This window comes from Hoplias malabaricus, chromosome 2, assembly GCF_029633855.1.
Source record: "Hoplias malabaricus isolate fHopMal1 chromosome 2, fHopMal1.hap1, whole genome shotgun sequence".
NCBI classification, from domain to species: Eukaryota; Metazoa; Chordata; class Actinopteri; order Characiformes; family Erythrinidae; genus Hoplias; species Hoplias malabaricus.
The window spans coordinates 5,498,398-5,517,432 of record NC_089801.1 but is presented as its reverse complement, the minus strand read 5'-3'; the positions used below and the strand labels follow the sequence as shown (position 1 = coordinate 5,517,432).

Here is a 19,035-nt window from a genome sequence, read left to right as displayed (position 1 = left end):
TCCATCGTGTAGGGAGGGGTTGGTTCATACTTACCTTTGTGGGTGTGTGTTGGGGTTTTTAATCCCATGTGGGCAGCTACTGGAAGTCAGCGAAGGAATGCAACAGTGGAGTGTTTTTCATAGTTGTTTAGCTGTTGTTTCTTTGCTGGTTTGTTGTCTGTCGTGGTGAAATCTGTTATTTAATGGAAGACAAGCTGGTTTTGGTGATAATTTGCTCAAAGTTGCATTAATATTTCTGATGTAAAATCACTGACCTTTTTAATAAAAAAAACACTCATTTTTTTTAGTGTGTGTCCTCTCCATGTGCTGCTCTACAGTCGGTTTGCTCTGGAAACCGCTCTAATGTGTTTACGAAGCCTCAGTGTCTGTAAATGGGTAAAAAAACAAAGTGTCTGGGTCCAGTACTAGGCTTTCTCTCTCTCTGCTCACGGCAGAGAAACGCCATCTGGAGGTCTTTAGACAACGGAGAGACTCCAAACGCTGAAAAGCACCAACCGAGATGAGGATGTTGCTCTATTCCTGCTCCATAGGGGGGTCACACTGACTTATTTTTGCTGTTTCAGATCATTTATGGTGGAAATGTCTCTAAACTCAGGAGGCGATAACTGCGTTAGCGACAGTGCTACAAAACTAAACAGCTCGAGTTACACATGAGTTTCTGTGGGAGTTCAAACAGTGAATAAACACTTACAGACAATTTACACTTCAGTCGCGTTATTCTCACTCAAACACACCTTTTCAACTTAAAAGACACTGAATTTAGAACTGCATTTCCCCACAGTCTTAGACATTCCTTTAACTCCTACAGCAGAAATTCTGATCTGTGTTGAACTTGTGAAAGTAATATAAATGATGCTGTTATGAAAGGAGCTGTGTAAAACCAGTCTAAGGGGTCATTCCTGACTGTGGAGGTCTTCTTTGGCTCTGGTCTGGCTCAGTCTTTTCGGCCTGTTACATCACACGTAACAAACAGAACAGGAACACACTGTTTATATAAAGAGCTAATCTCTCACGCACCGTTTGCGTAACAAAGAGCAAAAACTAGCGTGGAGTTTCTGCATGTCATTTAAACATGTGAAGTGATGAAATGAAAAGCAGAAAGGGAGAGAACGTTCACTTTTTCCACACACAAGGACGAGGATGCTCGCGCTCGCTCTTGTGGGAGGTCAGCCCGGGTTTGTGCGGATTTTGGGTTGTGGAAGAAGAATGGGGGGGTTGAACTTTTGTTTACAGTGACTCAGGTGGGGGCCAGTGGCCAGAATTACACCAAAATCCATCATTGGTGTGTAATTTTCTTAAAGGAAATGTCTACAACTGTGGCGAAATGCAGTTTTACTGAGTCAGTGACTGATTTAAGTTTCCAGTTGAGCATGTGCGAGCATTACCTCGTACCAACAGCAGGTGGCGCATTATTTAATGCTGCTCTATTGTCCTGTCAACACTTATCTGTAGCTGCGTCCCAAGGCCTCGGCTGTGTTTCTCAGCTGCCATGTGATAGGAGGCTGTTCCAATGTGAAGGACCCTTCGTGTGCAGCCGATGTTCTGAGCCATTTCAAGGACACAACAGACATGTCTTTCATGATCCTCAGTTACCCACAATTCTCTGTGCGCATTATTTTGCAGGATACTATTAATAAGCAAATACAGTCTATTTTAACATAGTCTTGTTAGTTCTTTGATCAGACCTTCCCTGTGATGTCATAATGCAGCCTCCACACACAGCTCCATTAGTGTGATCTCGGTTACTAAGGAGGAGTCTTCATAGGACAGTCCCTACCTTGGCTACAGCCTAGGCTTTGGAGTGCAGCAAATGTATAGTTAAAAAATCCAGTAATGATGCATGAAACCATGTCCTGACACAACACGAAAAACAAAACCAATGTGTATGTGTGTGTTCTACAGTAAAAGACAAGTGTAAGTGAATTCCTTCAGTTTTTAGCCCCTCTGTTTTTCAGTAACATGTCACAGATATATTTTAGGGAAAATAGCCATGCTGTTAATAGACCATTTGTTGTCTGTTTGCTGTAGGGTGGGTTTACACGGACCACCCAAGACTTCTGGTGCACTCAAGTTGAAGAAATCAATCATGTTTAGTGCTGTGAAAATCCCACCACTTCAGACTTTAGTGCAGTTCAAAGCAGGAGTCGTCATAAAAGTCAGAGAGAGAGAGAGAGAAATAAAGTGTGTGTGAGAGTGAGAGAGAAAGCAAGAGACGGGGAGAAAGGGATTGTTTTCCTCAGTTTTTACTCAGTGCTCTTATTTCTCCGCGCTCGTTGTGTCTGTTGCTGAGTTTAACCTCATCTTTGCGCTCTCACATAAACACGGGTCCAGCGCTGTGATTGGACAGACTCAGACGAGGGGGCGGGGCCATTCTAAAGTCTCCGCACTTGATGTCAGAAGAGAAGCAGAATCAGAGCGGCTCATTTTGTCCCATATTTTCTGACTGGGGTCTTGTTTGACAGTGTGTGGGTTGGTGGGCTCCGGATCCCCACTTTAATGCGCACATGTGATCCCTTTAAAAAGCAAGTAGGGCTCTGTAAATGAGATAAATCACTGCAGAGCCCATGTGCGTCACTCAGGGACGTGTCCAGGCAGTCAGACCTCATGAGATGTGAGGAAAGATCAGCATGAAATGGAAATTGGCTCCAGTCTTCAGTGCTGCAGGTTTCTTGACAGATTCGAGTGAGTAGCATTCTCCTCCAAGCGTGTTGAAGCACTCTGTGATGTTTTATAGCTGCTAGCTGCAGTGGAGGAGTGGAATACTTTGTATGCACTGGACGATACACTTCCACACTGATGTTTTGGGGTTAAATAAAGGAGTCGCTGGAATGCTGTGGACAGTTCGGAAATCGTTTAATAAACTCTCCTTTACATTTGTGCCAAAGCAGGATTTACTGGCATGCGTTAATAAGAGCATTAGCGCGGTTAGCTTCCGATGTCGAGTGATTAGTTCTGATCACAAATGCTGCTGCGTCTCATCCTCAAGATATTGGGTGGTGCTCCAGTCGAGAGAACCAGGTTCCACAGCTTCACATCCCTCTAGCCAACACTTGGCATTGAGCATAGTGAACGGCCACTAGGGGGTGCAGAGAGAGAGAGAGAGAGAAGAGAGAGAGAGAGAGAGAGAGAGAGAGAGAGAGAGAGAGAGAGAGAGAGAGTGTGGTTTGGTATGCTTAAGTAAGACTTCTCAAAAACTGTGCATGTTTGTACGTGTGTGTGTGTGTGTTGGAATAAGTGCCTTTTAAAATGAACCTTTATTCTGGAAGCAAACAACACATCAAGCAACCAGAAAGCAACCCACCACAGACCCACACACACACACACACACCTCATGCCGTCCCCAGAGCCTTGTCAACCCTTGCACCACACCCCTCTGAAGACTGGAACACAGCTAGATTCTGTTGTGCTGCCACTTCTCTGAAGCCCCCTGTTACTGAAGTCCCCCTCTTACAGGTGGTCTAGGTTTCTATATGAAATGGGGCTGGGGGCGGTCAGCAGGCGGATTCAGGGAATTAATGGATCTTGTTTCCATTCGCTTTGCCTGTGATTTATCCAAAGATTCACCCAAGCAAGGGTGCAAGGGGGCTGACAAAGTATGCAGAGCCACAGACAGACCACAGTCTGTAATTGTAGAACTACTAAGCTCACAAATGGACGAGTGTAAAAATAAGGAGGTCATTTATTGTTGTGCACCTGCCTCGAGCTAACATTCCTGAGGCTGTGTGACGTACCGTCCTCTATGAACATGGACAGACGCGCAGAAAGTGTGCTGCAACAGACTTAGCTGTGTTTTCATTGTCTTTGGCGAATGCTAATGGAAACGCTTCATTAATCGTGTCCTCCTGAAAGCTCCCTGACCTCCTGTTTCTGTGTTTGTAGATGTAGATGAGTGCACTACAGGAAGGCACACGTGCAGCGCGGATCAGATCTGCTATAACACTCGAGGCTCCTTCTATTGCCAGTGTCAGCCCGGCTACCAGAAGAGCGGAGACCAGTGTGTAGGTGCGTTATCTGCTAGCTCTCACTCTCAGCTTAGTCAAACCAGGATTTTTTGGAGAAGGCAAAGGTCCAAAAATAAATTCCATCTGGGCTCAGATTGGATTGGAATTGGATTAGACTGACCTTTACCTCACTGGCTCTAGACTGGCATCCAGTGGAGCATAGACTGCAAACATGTGTAGGTTCTTAAAGTAACTCTAGGTAACATTTTTATCTGAATATTACACATTCAAAATCATTGTGATGCTCCACTGAGCTGTCACAGATAGAATAAAGTCTCTGTCATTACTGTTCTGGGCTCAGCACTGGAGAAACTACACTACTGGTGCTTTTCCACTGCATGGTACCTACTCTATTCTACTCTCTGATTGGTCCCTGGTTGGTTTCCCACTCCCACAACTCCCCCCTGAAATGTATCTGGTGTCGTCTCAATCCCCCGTCACTAACGGGAACAGTGGACTGTGGAAACCACAACAACGGCGGCGGTAACGTTAAGCGGTGTTTACTCATGGTGTATTGGCGTGTTGTTGTTGTTTGGGACTGAACACAGCTCCGTCATCAGTTCAGACAGATCAGTAGAGTTTGTTCCTTCCTTGTTGCAGCGTCCAGCTCTCGCTGGATTCTTTCGTCGGCCACCGATCCAAGGAGCGTTTGAACCTCTTCAAAAGACCACGGCGTCATTTTACGAGCTGCCGTCGTGAGTCGGATAAAAACAAACGTGATCTCTGCTGCAGCTGGAGATTTTACAGATGGAGAGTTGGTGCTGGTCGTCTGCGTTGCGTGGCGTAGAGTGACGACTCTCTCTGGAAGATCAGCGCTCTGCAAGGTTTACACGACACGGTTTAGTCCCTACTCGACTCGCTCTGAACCACGAGAGAACAGCCGCTAAACAAGAACCCGCTTCCAGAACCAGGACCAGAATCTGATTTACCCAGTGGTGGAGGGGAACAGATGAGTAGAGTTCAGTGGAGTAGGGACCCTGCAGTGGAAGAGTGTCAGATGTCACTTGATTATGCCCCCAGCCTTGATTTCAGGACAGTGCTGTAAATGTGAATTACAAACTGTAGGGGGAGCCTAGGAGCAAATATAGGAAATATTACCTAGTGTGGCTTTAAATATTACAATGTATAATGTTATATCTGAGGATATGCTCTGTCAGCAAATGTTACGCAGATAAACTCTCTTTGGGACCGCTGTCAAAAAAAACCCAACCGGCTAAAACGTCTTTTGTGTGTGTGTGTGTGTGTGCACGTGTGTGTGCGTGTAAACCTCCTCACAGATAGAGACGAGTGTCTCCTGTCTCACTACTGCATGCACAGATGTGTGAACACGCCCGGTTCGTACTACTGCGAGTGTAACAGCGGCTACCAGCTCGCCAGCAACAACCACAGCTGTGTGGGTGAGTGACCGGACCCAGCGGATGAGCCTGTGTACACAAACAGTGTGTCAGAAATGGGTCAGCCTGTGTGAGTGTGAGAAAGATGGAGCTAGAGTGTGTGAGAAATGCCACAGGACTTGGTATCATGATCCGAAGGACCCCAATGACCCTAAACTGGGACCTGAAGCAACAGGGAAGAAACAGAGAAAGACATAATCCTGACCCTCGCTCTCGGCCAAATCTCCCGCTCCGTTTCCTAATGGGCTTTGTTTACGCTTCCAGGACATCCGTCAGTAACTCGCGGCCAGGTTTTTTTTTTTCTCATCTCCAGCTCCTTCAAGTGAATTGAGGAAGAAAAACAGAGGTGTTAAAAAGTGATTGCGCTTTTCTCCAACGCACACACTATTGTTCCTCAAAGCAGCCCTCATTGTTCTGGGTTCAGGCTCATCTCCTGTCTGCATACTGTTAATTAGCTGGACCTGTGTGTGTGTGTGTGTGTGTGTGTGTGGACACTAAAAGTTCAATCCTAGGTTTATGACGGTCATTTAGCTTTACATCACTTGTGTATATTCAGCTTGGAGTGTGTGGTGTTTGCATGGCTTCTATTACATTTACATATTTTTGAACAATGAAGTGAAGTGAAGCACAAACACCTTTGGAAAGCTCAAAATTCTTAGAGGAGAATGCAAACTGCCCACATCTGTTATGCCAGTTAATGTCAGTGTTATGCCAGTGATAGGCAGAGTGTGAGGTGAATTGTGCTGGCATTTTTATAGATACAGTGTTTAATACAAGCAACGGGTTTGGTGTATTTTGTGGCAAATGTGTGATGATTGAGGTGTTTTACCGGAACTAATTGGTGAATTGTTAACTACATTGGCCTTGTGGCTACAAAATGTGTAAGATATTATTCTGATACGGCTTCTATTCTGCTATTCATTGGGTGAACGCTCTTCCTCACTCTGGAAATGACTGGAGTAAATGTTCTCAGCTTTATCCACTCTTGCAGGTTCTAAAATTTGCACTGGGTTTTCCCAAGAACTGATTAAGAGCTTGGAGGTGCTCTTCCTCACTCAAGATGCAGGAAAACTCCAGAATCGAGTATAATCTTTATGTTAATCTTTCTTTTCATTGTAACTGTCCGTGCAAAAGCCTTTCTAGGGCTAGATCTCAGGAATGTTCTAATATGATTATTTTTATTTCTAAAAACGCATATTTAATTCTGTATTAATCATATGTTTGATTTTATTTCTTTTCACTCACATTTGTTATCCTTTGTTTTCTCGTTTTTCAAGCACTTCAAATGACCTCAGTGTATGAAAAGTGCTGTATTAATAAATAGCCTTTCCTTAAAAAAATATATGATCGCTGTCCAACTAATAATATTCATTCATTCATTGTCTGTAGCCCTTATCCAGTTCAGGGCGGTGGTGGGTCCGGAGCTTACCCGGAATCACTGAGAGCAAGCCAGGAACACACCCTGGAGGGGGCGCCAGTCTTTCACAGGGCGACACATTCACACACCAAACTCCTCATAGACAGTCACCCAGAAGAAACTCATGCAGACACAGGGAGAACACACCACAATCCTCACAGACAGTCACCCGGAGGAAACCCACGCAGACACAGGGAGAACACACCACACTCCTCACAGACAGTCACATGGAGGAAACTCCACGCAGACACAGGGAGAACACACCACACTCCTCACAGACAGTCACCCGGAGGAAACCCACGCAGACACAGGGAGAACACACCACACTCCTCACAGACAGTCACCCAGAGGAAACCCACGCAGACACAGGGAGAACACACCACACTCCTCACAGACAGTCACCCGGAGGAAACCAACGCAGATACAGGGAGAACACACCACACTCCTCACAGAAAGTCACCCGGAGGAAACCCATGCAGACACAGAGAGAACACACCACACTCCTCACAGACAGTCACCCGGAGGAAACCCACGCAGACACAGGGAGAACACACCACACTCCTCACAGACAGTCACCCGGAGGAAACCCATGCAGACACAGAGAGAACACACCCAGAGCAAGGCAATGGATTCAGTACAGGAGGAAAAAAAAACTTAACATTTTGTGGAATTTAGTCTAAAAATATTTAATTCAGAGTAATTTTGGACCGTTTCTATTGGTTCTTTCGTCATTAAATATTCACACGGAGTGAAGGACAGCTGCTGTGTTCAAATGATACAGTAACTGAACACCTACAAACACAGAGATACAGGGTTATCTTTGGACAGCAACAATATGCAAACAACACTTTCAGTCAAGAAATTTCAGTCATCAACTCAAAACATATTTCTTACAGCGTTATGTAAATGTCTAAAGACTTTCCTGACCTGACTTGCATTTTATTCCAGATGTGAACGAGTGTCAGGTCAGTCAGCCGTGTGAGCATCAGTGCCACAACCTCATAGGCTCCTTCATCTGCCAGTGTAACCGCGGCTATGAACTGGCTCCGGACACGGTCTCCTGCATCGGTAAGCACCACCATGTTCCCTCTGCGAGACGTTCCAGCATCAACCTTGCATGTTTAGCATTGAAGTTACACACCGCCAGGTAACATCCAAAACAGACCTCAGGTATTTAGTGTTTGGCACAAGACAGGAACGCATCGCTGAGACCTCGCCATGTTTTCAACCTGGGGCTCAGGCTCTGAAATATTGTGTTCGAGTGGTGCCAAATGTTCAGGCAGAGATAGCTACACAATGAGCTGCAGCCCATAAAGCAACATGGTCTTTTCAGGAGATGTATTGGTATTTTCCATAAAATTAATCCAAATTAGCGACAAATGCTAAGGAGCCAATGAAATGGGTCTTCTTTTAGCAAACAAACATTTATCAAACTTTACCATTCAAGTTTGGCAAGTTTGAAATGCGTGGAAAGAGCCCTTTATAGTTGCTCATAGGTTTCTTTGTAATGGCTCAGGAGACATAATAGTGATTCTCTGAACAGTCCTTAGAAGAAACAGAACGAGACAAAAAGAAGACATGAGACACAGAAGAGATAATGGAGAGCGTAGGGTTTAGTTTATCTGGCAAATCTGAGCACAGTTTGTGACTTTACAGAGATCTCCACTAAAAGGAGCGTGAGATGACGGAGGTCTTTATCTCGAGACACATCTGAGCAGAAAGGAGACTTATGATAAAATCTCTTAGCGGCTTAAGAACAGAGATACCTCCCAAAAAACAGATACACGTCGTTTGGTTTAACAAATGAACACTGTGACAGGTGCATTGTGAGTCAGATGAGTGAACACATTGAGGACTTGTTTGAGAATCACTCGCTCCCAGAGTGAATTCCACTAAACACATCTCACACCAGGCTAGCGCTCAGCTATGTATTCCTACACGCTGTCAAATCCTGCATGCCTCCTGATGCTAGCAGCTTGTTCTGCTGTTAATGATCTATTACTTGGGATTGGAGCATGGATCTTAAGCATGCGCTAACACTATCATTTTTGTTTAGTGCTTTGTTTTCATTGTGAATGAGCTCCTTTTCTTTGCTGTGTGTCCAGACATAGACGAGTGTTCCTACTCTCCGTACATGTGCCAGTACGCGTGCATCAACACCCCGGGAGAATATTCCTGCACCTGCCCTGAAGGATATCAACTACAGGGAACAAGAATGTGTCATGGTACTGGCCTCCTCCTCCTCCTTCTCTCTTCCAGGATGAAAAACGACTCCCCACCTCGCCTTGCCGTCTTTTCCTACCTCTCCCTACCCTTTCTTCTCCGTCAAATCTGGATGTTTCTGGGAGATATATAACGGAATATGGGCTCGGAGCGCTCCACCGTGCTGTCATGGAAAGAATGCGAGGGCCAGGCTGTACGCAAATAAGGCAGCAGTGTTTAACCTTGCGAAAGCATCCTCCACCCCAGCCTCATTTTGTAGATTTATGTTTGCGGGGTTGTTTTTATTCTGGGTGTTTTTTTTTCTCTCCTCCCCGTGTTACATGAATGGGTTGGAGAGGGAGCGCTCTGATGAATCTCTGCTGCTGTGTCAAAAATAGTTCCCCCTCAGTTCCTAAGGCCCTTTGATGGTGCAGAACTCTTTGGTGGGTGTGGGTGTGTGTCTACACGCCTGAGTACACTCCATGCTTGTCTGAACTGTAAAGCTTATAGGGATATCCCATGTTTTGAAGCAGCAGGATTCTCCTTCACAGACCCACAGCCCTCTTACGGTAACTGAGGGACCGGGGGCTTTAATCCTAATGCTCTCTGGGCTTCTTTGCCAGACACAGATTTAACCTAAGCCTAGGATTAAGAGATTTTCAGAGGTGAATCAGCATTGCCATTGCAGTTTCTGTCCTGTAGTTAAAGGCCAGACTTATGTCAAAGGCCTGGGAAACAAGTGCTTTGTGGAGTATGTGGAGCATAGAAGTGGGAGTTGATGTCCACTTACGCTCTCTGTGGTTTCTCTACGGTTTAAGAACAGCGTTAATTAGGACAGTGGCACAGAGAAGAACTAGGTTTGGTTCATTCCGGCTTTTTTTGCACACACACACACACACACATTTATATACATATTTCTTTGTAGATTTCATGACGCCCCCTTTGCTGAGAGCTTATAAAATCACACAAAGTGAGTTTGCACACTCTGGAGCAGCTGCACATGAAGCTAATCTCACCCTGCCCTGTACTGGAGGGGTTTAAAAACCAAGCACCTTTGGGCTGTGGACTCATTAAGATTCCAGTCAATACCTTTTGGGATGAGCTTTTGGAATTAACTTAGACGAGTAGAAGCTGTTATAGCAGCAAACGTGGGGCACAAGATACCGAATAATATCCTTGATTTCAGAAGAAATGCTGGAGTTGTCTCTTTAGGAAGCATTTCCATGAGGAACGTCATCCTAATGTAAATCTAAACCAGTCGTACAGGGCTGTCCTAGGACCGTGCCTTCAAGCCAGGAACCCTAGGACAAGGATAAAAGATATTTTGATGTCTTTCCATCCACTGTGTGTAAGATGTTTCCCTTTGTTCTGGCAGACGTTAACGAGTGTGAAACAGGCCATGAATGCAGCGAGGAGGAGATGTGCTGGAACTATTACGGAGGCTACCGGTGCTACCCCCGAAACCCCTGCCAGGAGCCTTACGTACGCACGTCGGAACAGTGAGTGCATCCAGCAGCTTTCTCTAAAGCAGACGCAGCTGTAAAGGGCAGGTTTTTTATGAGCCATAGGATGGAAATGAACCCCCCCTCTTGTGTTGTCCACGAGACAGACGCCTCCTTGACTTCACTGTGCTCCGTCCACAAATGGGGAGACAGTTTCAGTCAAAGATATCTCTGATAATCTGAGTCCACCCAAATATTTTTCACTGATGCTGAGGCCTGGACTCTAGGGCAGTGCAGTGACCCTTCTCTGAAAAATTTAAAGCAGCACTAGGTAGTGTTTGTACCTTAAAGTTACAGCTTCAAAATCATTGTGATACTCTACTGAGCTGTAACAGGGAGAATAGAGCTTCTGTCATTGCTACTCCAGGCTCAGCACTGCAGAAACAGCACTATGTAACTTTTGGAGAAGGGTAGGAAACCACATCACTTCCCTCTCCCTCTGCTTTGATGTCAGAAGAGGGCAGTAAGCATGAATTACACTCCGCAAGAGTAGGGGGAGCCCATGAGCAAAAATACCAAATTTTACAGAAGGGGAATAAAAATCATGGTTCATTTTCAGCCTTCCTCTTCTTTCTTGTCCATTTCCTTTTCTCAGTAAGGGCTTCTTAACAGTGCTACATCCTTTCAGAACTGTGATGTGTTTTCACAGTGGAAACGATGGACACTACACCTGTTGAGTTTTACCTATCTGAGGCATGAACTTTATATTTGATCTTATGAAGATGAAGGCTTTAAACACTTGATCTAAGTCTCCTACTTTATTCCCATTATATTCCTATGAGGAAGTGAACTCTATCTCCTCTGGTGTCTGTATAACAGCTTTTCTATGTATGATTTGTTGATATATGTAAGGATTAGTGAAAGGAGCATGGACAGGTCAACTCTCTAAAGCCTTGTAAAATTTAGAGGTGAATGTCCTGCCAAATGTAGGCAGGGTTAACACATATCCTCTGTTTTCTAGACGCTGTGTCTGCCCATCCACGGCGAACTGCCGCGGCGTCCCACAGTCCGTCGTCTACAAATACATGAGCATTCATTCTGACCGCACCGTACCCGCCGACATCTTCCAGATCCAGGCCACCAACATCTACCCCAACACACACAACACCTTCAGGATCCGAGCTGGCAATGAGGGGGGAGAGTTCTTCCTACGGGTGAGTGCAGTCTGAATACACACTGTATAGTATCTTAGCTTGTGTGTACTGTTGTGTAGCTATATTAACCACTACATTCCCACCTTTTTTTCTTGCAGCGCTCCAGTAACGTCAGTGCGATGCTGGTCCTCACCAAGTCAGTAGAGGGCCCTCTGGAGCTGATTGTGGATCTGGAGATGATCACACACCACACCGTCACAACCTACCGCACCAGCTCGTTATTACGGCTGACTATCATCGTAGGACCCTACGCCTTCTAAGGACCGCCTTTACCGCCGCTTTACATCCTTAAACATATCCAGTATGCTACCTTCTAGCTCCCCACTGCAGCCATGGCCGGACATTATGAACTGCTCGTTTTGAGAGGCGTTACTGTGTCGATACTCAAACCCAAAGACAGCTGTAGTTGACCCCCAGCTATGTTTGTAGTGTGAGAAGCCCAGTTGATCTGGAAGGGGTCCACAACCGTGTAGAAGTGTGTGACATTACCTCACAGGTCTAGGAAACTTGAGTGAGTGATTGAGGACAGGTATAGTGTAAGATGGGGGTTCTTAAGCTTTTTCCTACTGCAACCCTTTATTACAGAGTTAAAAATATTGTAAAACGCTTCGTCAGAACTTTTTTCCCTGTAGCAGGCTGTGTATCATTGGATCCTGTGTTTCTCAAGTTCGTTCCTTTATTATTTTTACTGCCATGACTGTTAATAATATTATTGTAAAAGCATTCTTTATTTAAGACATAAAGGGGACACACTCCCTCATCTTCTCCACAGTGGAACACAGTTCTGTTTCTTAATGAAGCATCTGTGACCTGCTTTGGTCCAAACCCCACGAGCCCCACAGCAGTGTTCTCCCCCTGTGTAAACAGCCCCTGTTCAGAACGCCCGCTTTCAGCACCTGTTCCTTTAAATGATAATGAGCCGCTCGCTGTTCACCCCGACCCCGAGCGCACAGCAGTGAGGAGCGAGGAGCAGAAGCTCTGGTTTTTAGCCGTTTTCACTCTGTTCTCTTTTTTCTCCATTGTTTTGTTGCGTTAAACCTAGTTCTGGCATAAACGCGGGTCCAGTGCTGTGATTGGTCAGACTCAGATGAGGGGGCGGGGCAATTGTCATAACTATTTTGTGAGAAGCGGAGCAGAATCAGAAAGGCTAGTTTTATCCCATGTTTCCTGACTTAGGCAGCGAACAGAAAACTGACTGGATGGTCTTGTTTCACAGTGTGGGGGTTGGTGGACTCCAGATTAACAGAGTAACGTGAACATGCACAGAACAATGGAGGTTTTCATAATTTCTCTTTTATATCTTCCAGTTTTTGAGCACTAAAGTAAACAACAACAGTGATACCAGGAGCTTTCAGTCAAAACATGATGACCGTATCTGCTGAGGGTCCGTGCGAGGTCAGGAGGGTTAGGGTTTAGTGATGATTAGATGATGATTGCTGGATGAGCCTGTGTATGCTAACTATGTGTATGTGTTGTGACCTTGTCACTTCTCTGGCCTACCCCCTCCCAGTCCAGGAAAACCACTGTGGGCTGCACACTGGTCTGTGATGTTTTAAAGGCTGTGAAGAACTGCTACACTGTGTCCCTCTGGAAGTGTGTTCTCTGGGGCAAAGGAGCTCCTTTAGGATGAGTAGTGGGTGTGGATTGTGATCTAGAGCTAATCCTCCAGCACCAGCACCTGGCCACAGTCATGTTCTTGTGGCTGAACCTCATCCAGTCCTCACCGTGCTCTGACATTTACTGTAAAGCCTCCCCAGAAGAGTAGAAGCACTTGGTTTACACAGATCTTTGGCTGTGTCTTGTATGTGTTGGTATTTTCAAAACTGCAGAGATGAAACGTTTGGACGGAGCCGTTTATGTGTTTGGACGATGCCACTTTAATAAACCCAGATTAGTCGCTGTGTAAGTGCTCTAAGCGGCAAACATTCAACAGGGCTCGGGAACTAAAATCCAGGCAGGAAATGATGGCAGCGCCGCAGTCTGGCAGAGCTTACGAGCGTTTCATACAAAGAGACTGAAGAGGCTAATGCAGTGGAAAGCGTTTGATATCGGTTCCAGTGGGGTGACCCTGGAAAAAAAACAAAAAAAAAAAACAATCAGCTTGTGTTCCTCATCCAAGACCTAAAACACTGCCAAGCTTCAGTGCATGCGCTTTGAACACTCCTGCTGATTAATTCTGTTCAGCACAGCCGTGCAAAAGCACAACATCCATTGTTTTATAGCCATGTTACACCCCTTTTATGTTATTCAAATCAGATTTTGCCAAAAATGAAATCAATCAAAGCTTCTTAAATTTCAAAGTAAAACAAGAATTTGAGAGAAGATAAAACTTACTGACGCAAATAAATGTCATCAGACATAAAACTCCTCAGCTTTTTACTGAGCAGTCAGACAGTAACTCAATGAGTGGGTGTGTGTGTGTGTGTGTGTGTATGTATGGGTGTGTGTGTGGGTGTGGGTGTGTGGGTTGAATGCTTTTACAGTGTAGGGGTACGTTCTGATTGGCTGATGTATTTCTGAGTGCCCCAAACAAAATACAGTCTGATCGATCAGAACCAATGAGAGAAACCTGTCAGCTACTCATTATCAAGTTAGTAAAACATCACATGCAAATAGTCTGAAGTGACTTATTTTTTTTTGCCTCAGTATTTTTAGATATTTACGATTTTTATTACATTTTATTATTTTTTATTATGATTCCATAAATGTACAGCACGGATGAAATGGAAATACCTTTTTCTTTCTGTTTACTTGTTTGTGCTTGTACACTTATAGCCACTGGTCTTCTGTCCTACCATGAACACACACACACACTCACACACACACACACACTCACTCACTCTCTCTAATCACCACTGTAGAGCACACGTAGCCCAACTTCCACTGTGCCTTATATATGACACAGAGATAACTGCAGTGGCTGTGAGCCGTGTGAGCGCTGCTCAGCTGAATATCTTCTCAGACACTTTCATTATTTAAAACTGGTGTCCTGCATAACCCTGAATGTTTTGTACTCTGAAGCAGAGGAGGATTGTTGTAAAGAAATAAATATTATATTTAAGATTAATACGAGTATGTTTTGTTTGTGTTGTTATGTGTTTGGTGTGTGTGGGTTTATGGACCAAAAAATCTATATATACATTTACCAAGACAAATCGACCCCTTCACTTTTTCCTGTTTTATTATTATTATTAGTTTTAGATTTGTCCCCTACTTTTCATAAATGGTTAATATCATACACATGTTCAAACAATTAGCCAGAAAATAACAAACTCATTTGTCTTAATAGTTATGTTTTGTATATTAATGTGGAAACGGTGCCCCCTATGGTGCAATTCCTAACAGTGAGTGAATACACATGTAAAAAATGACATATTAAGGGAGTAACAATATTGTACATCAGTACTGTACTCAGAAATCCACGAGTACTAGGTATGGATTGAGGATGTTGTTGTTTAAACAACGTGGACACTTGTAACTATAATACTACATACTCCAAGACTAGTTTAATTAGTATGAAGTAGGGTGACCAGACGTCCTCTTTTACACGGATATGTCCTCTTTTTTAGACTTAAAAAAATGTCCGGGCGGAATTTCACAGACGTCCGGGATTTTGTTTTTCTAGAGCTTACATAGAACTTTTAGAAGCGTTTCGTTAACAAACTAGTCCCGCCCTCCCCTACTCCGATTGGTTCGCTTGAGTGAGAAGGGGGCGTGGTGAAGTAGCCTAAAATCTTCTGATTGGACGGTCTGACTGTAAAGCTACCGTTATTGGTCGATAACCTTCTCTGTAAACATTTAATTGGTCAGTCTGCGCGTCAGTAGTCATTGTTTACGTCAGGCAAAGCTCATGTACCCACCCACATCTCGAGCAGCTATACACCCCACCCCGCCCGAGACGTGTCCTCTTTTTCACCATCTCAGATCTGGTCACCCTATATTAAGTGCGCTATTGGGACGCAGCCATTGATCAGTAGACAAACTGGCTGTGTTCCAAACCCTAGGCTGAGGGTGAGCTCGACTGTATTTCTCAGCCTCTACGTCATAGAAGACTGTATGATGTGACGGACTCTTCAAAGAACAGCCTAGAAATGCAGTCTACATTCGGCGCCATTTTGAGGATGCAACAGACGTATTCTTCATGGCCCTCAGTTACCCAGAATCCTCTGCGAAACACTGCTTCAGAAATTTCAGGATAAGAGTCCTTTTACCTTGTAAAGTGTAAGATAATTGATTATTTAAAATATTTATCTCTGTACCATATTTAATCAATAGGCTTATTGGCGTATAACAGTACCATAGATAACATATATTTATTAGCATTATATTTTTAATCCCAGTTGAAATTTAAATGTTTAAGTTGAAGTTTGCGTCTTTAATGAGTTTTGATTAAACTTTTAAAATAGTATTATTTTGCAGAATAATATTAATAATCAAATACCATAGTCAAGTTAGTGCTTTGAGGCAGATGAGACATTTCCAGTGACGCCGCCTCCTTAGACAGTTTCCTTTGAGTGGCCTGGGTTACTAAGAAGGAGTCTTTAGAGGACACGTCCTACCTGCCTGCCGCAGCGAAGGACTCTTATTTTGTTAATACCTGGTTCACTCTCAGATCATGTGAGTGATCTTTAAGCCTCATGGCTTTCATGTAAAAGCCTGTAGGCCATAAACACTGATATTTTGACTTCACTTGATGTGGCTTAGGTTGTGGTCAGTGTTGTTGCTGTCGTTCCACTTTTGGCAGCTCCTGTAAGGGGTCAACACTGTGGACCACCCACCAGCGCAGCATGTGATCCACACAGAAGACCTGGCCCTGGTTTTATGCTGAGAACACCCCAAAGTACAAAGTGACCTGAGGTGAGGCTCAAACACAGACACTGTGACCTTGGAGCTCATGAAATCCACACGGCGCTGCATCATATTTAATATGGTCGGTATTTATAACCCATGCAAGTGCTCTGCTTCTCTTCGTGTTATTCTGTAAGTTCAGAGCCTTAGACATTGGTTGGCTTCTTTTGCCTTGTCCAAATTGCTGGACACTCCTTATAACTTCAGTGTGAGTGGGCGGGGCTAAACTGCTGTAAACATTAAAATAAGTATGATTAAAGAAAGAGTAGAAAAGCTTCAAATGCAACAAAATCCCAAAGATTGTGGAGGAACAGAACTGGAGGCGTGTTTGAGATATTTATGTGCTATGAAAGACTGGACAGGTCCGGACGTGTTTAAAACTGGCAGCTGAATCACAGTAATCTACTGGAAAGATCAAAGCTACCCAAGAAGGCTTTAAAATTGCTTTTAAAAGAGTAAAAGTCTGACCCACTCCCGTACAGACAGATTTTGCAAAGACTGGGGTTCTCTCAGTGGCATTAACTGCACGAGCCACAGTGTGAAGGACAGCTGCTGTGTTCAAATGATGTAGAAAATTAAAAATAAATGGAGATATGTGTTTTTTTTTGACACTTACATGTAAATGAATACCTCTGTTTCAAAAGTTGTAACCATCACTGCCCACATACTTCAATGAGTCCTTTACATTGGAGTGGACGTTAAGAAGTACACCCACTAGAGGGCAGTGGTGATGACATCAACAAATCTGCTGATGTTGGAGGAAGTGGTGGTGTTAACATTTTTTAATATAAAAAGACGAATGTAGTGGTGTACACTGTGGTGATTTGAGAGTGGTCTTGTTGTACTTGGGGGTCTTGTTTGGCTTGAGCTATGGACTGCACTGCCCCCTTAAGGGTTCCATTGGTACTTTTATGTCCCTGCCTCTCTTCACCAAGCTCTTCACCACTCGACTCCAGCTGGAAAGCTCCACCTCTGAGTTCTCAGCATTGGTTCTTTAGATTTGTGACATCTGAAACCCGGGCTGTCTGAATCTGTAGGAGGACTTTAACAACACAAAGCATTTTCACAGGACGACAGCATTTGTAAGGGGACCTTTTTGATTTTAAAGGACATCCAATTTCTGAAACTTTTACAATGCAAATAGAAGGCTTGTTATAAACCGTTACAGTATTTACACACCAGAACCAGAAGTGTCCTCCGGGTGACTATCTGTCAGGAGTGTGGTGTGTTCTCCCTGTGTCTGCGTGGGTTTCCTCCGGGTGACTGTCTGTGAGGAGTGTGGTGTGTTCTCTCTGTGTCTGCGTGGGTTTCCTCCGGGTGAATGTCTGTGAGGAGTGTGATGTGTTCTCCCCGTGTCTGCGTGGGTTTCCTCTGGTTGACTGTCTGTGAGGAGTGTGGTGTGTTCTCCCTGTGTCTGCGTGGGTTTCCTCCGGGTGCTCCGGTTTCCTCCCACAGTCCAAAAACACACGTTGGTAGGTGGATTGGCGACTCAAAAGTGTCCGTAGGTGTTAGTGTGTGAGTGAATGTGTGTGTGTCTGTGTTGCCCTGTGAAGGATTGGCGCCCACTCCAGGGTGTTTTTCCCGCCTTGCGCCCAATGATTCCAGGTAGGCTCCGGACCCACCGCTGCCCTGAACTGGATAAGGGTTACAGATAATGAATGAATGAATGGTAAAGATGGCCATTGTCATTGGAGAATCATTTATAAAAATGTCTTATCATCCCTTATAAATCTTACCCAATATGTCCACATACTTTCCGCTATCTAGAACGGTTTTTCAAAACTGGTTCTGCATATTTTTGTGTGTTCCTGCTCCAACACACACGCCTCATCTCAGTAAGGTCTTGTTAATGAAATGATGGATCAGATTAGCTGTGTGGGGAGCAGGGGGAACACCCCAGGGACACGGTTGGGAACTCCTGATCTAGAATAAGCGCTTGGCCTTTCATGGGTCAGCTTGGCTTGTTAATGTGAACCAGACTCTTGTCAGATGTTAGTGAAAATTAATTCTCATCATGAGTGTCTTACTCATGGACACCCACTGGGTCTGTTCAGGCTGAGCTCAGATCGTGGCAGAGAGAGAAAGAGATCGGGAAGAGCTGATCTCTGCTCCCACAGAGGAACACAGCCAGATCCCACTCAATCACGCCGGGCGTGTCCACCCTCGCTCTGTTGAGTTGCTCGAAACATGATCAGTCACTACCCTCTCGACTCCATGCTCGGCTTGTGCTTGCCAAGCACTATTTGTTGCTCCTGAGACTGGGATGCTTCTGCTGTGGGTCGCAGGAGACTGGATGTCTTCTCGCTTCTGAATCATCTCTTGCCCAACTGTATTTATCTGCATTAGGTCTTGACAGATCCAGTGGGCCAGGACTGAAGGGCTGGGTTATGCATTTATTACATTAAATGTAATGGAAAGACATAGTGCCGACAGCTTATACCTGCAACTACCAGCACACCTTACGAAGTTCATCCCCCTTAACTACCCTCAATCCGTCTCCATTCCCGAGGACCACAT

At 44.7% G+C, this 19,035-nt stretch overlaps 2 protein-coding genes across 7 annotated transcripts in view; both read left to right on the top strand.

The window, feature by feature from the left end:
- Positions 1–14,717, top strand: part of efemp1 (EGF containing fibulin extracellular matrix protein 1) — a 39,566-nt gene extending 24,849 nt beyond the window's left edge. For 2 of the 3 annotated variants that reach the window (XM_066651473.1, XM_066651482.1), the window contains 7 exons: positions 3,880–4,002; positions 5,279–5,398; positions 7,761–7,880; positions 8,918–9,037; positions 10,390–10,513; positions 11,478–11,670; positions 11,769–14,717. In XM_066651473.1, coding sequence (XP_066507570.1) covers positions 3,880–4,002; positions 5,279–5,398; positions 7,761–7,880; positions 8,918–9,037; positions 10,390–10,513; positions 11,478–11,670; positions 11,769–11,930 — 962 coding nt within the window. In that variant the 3' untranslated portion in view covers positions 11,931–14,717. The remainder of the gene's footprint in view (positions 1–3,879; positions 4,003–5,278; positions 5,399–7,760; positions 7,881–8,917; positions 9,038–10,389; positions 10,514–11,477; positions 11,671–11,768) is intronic. The other variant, XM_066651491.1, reaches the window with a different exon arrangement.
- A 1,481-nt stretch (positions 14,718–16,198) lies between these two features.
- ltb4r2a (leukotriene B4 receptor 2a) overlaps positions 16,199–19,035 on the top strand; it is a 37,504-nt gene continuing 34,667 nt past the window's right edge. For 2 of the 4 annotated variants that reach the window (XM_066662238.1, XM_066662236.1), the window contains exon 1: positions 16,350–16,527. The gene's annotated coding sequence lies outside the window, so the exon portion shown is untranslated. Of the gene's footprint in view, positions 16,288–16,349; positions 16,528–17,474; positions 17,601–19,035 lie in introns of those variants that run through there. The other 2 variants (XM_066662235.1, XM_066662240.1) reach the window with 2 other exon arrangements.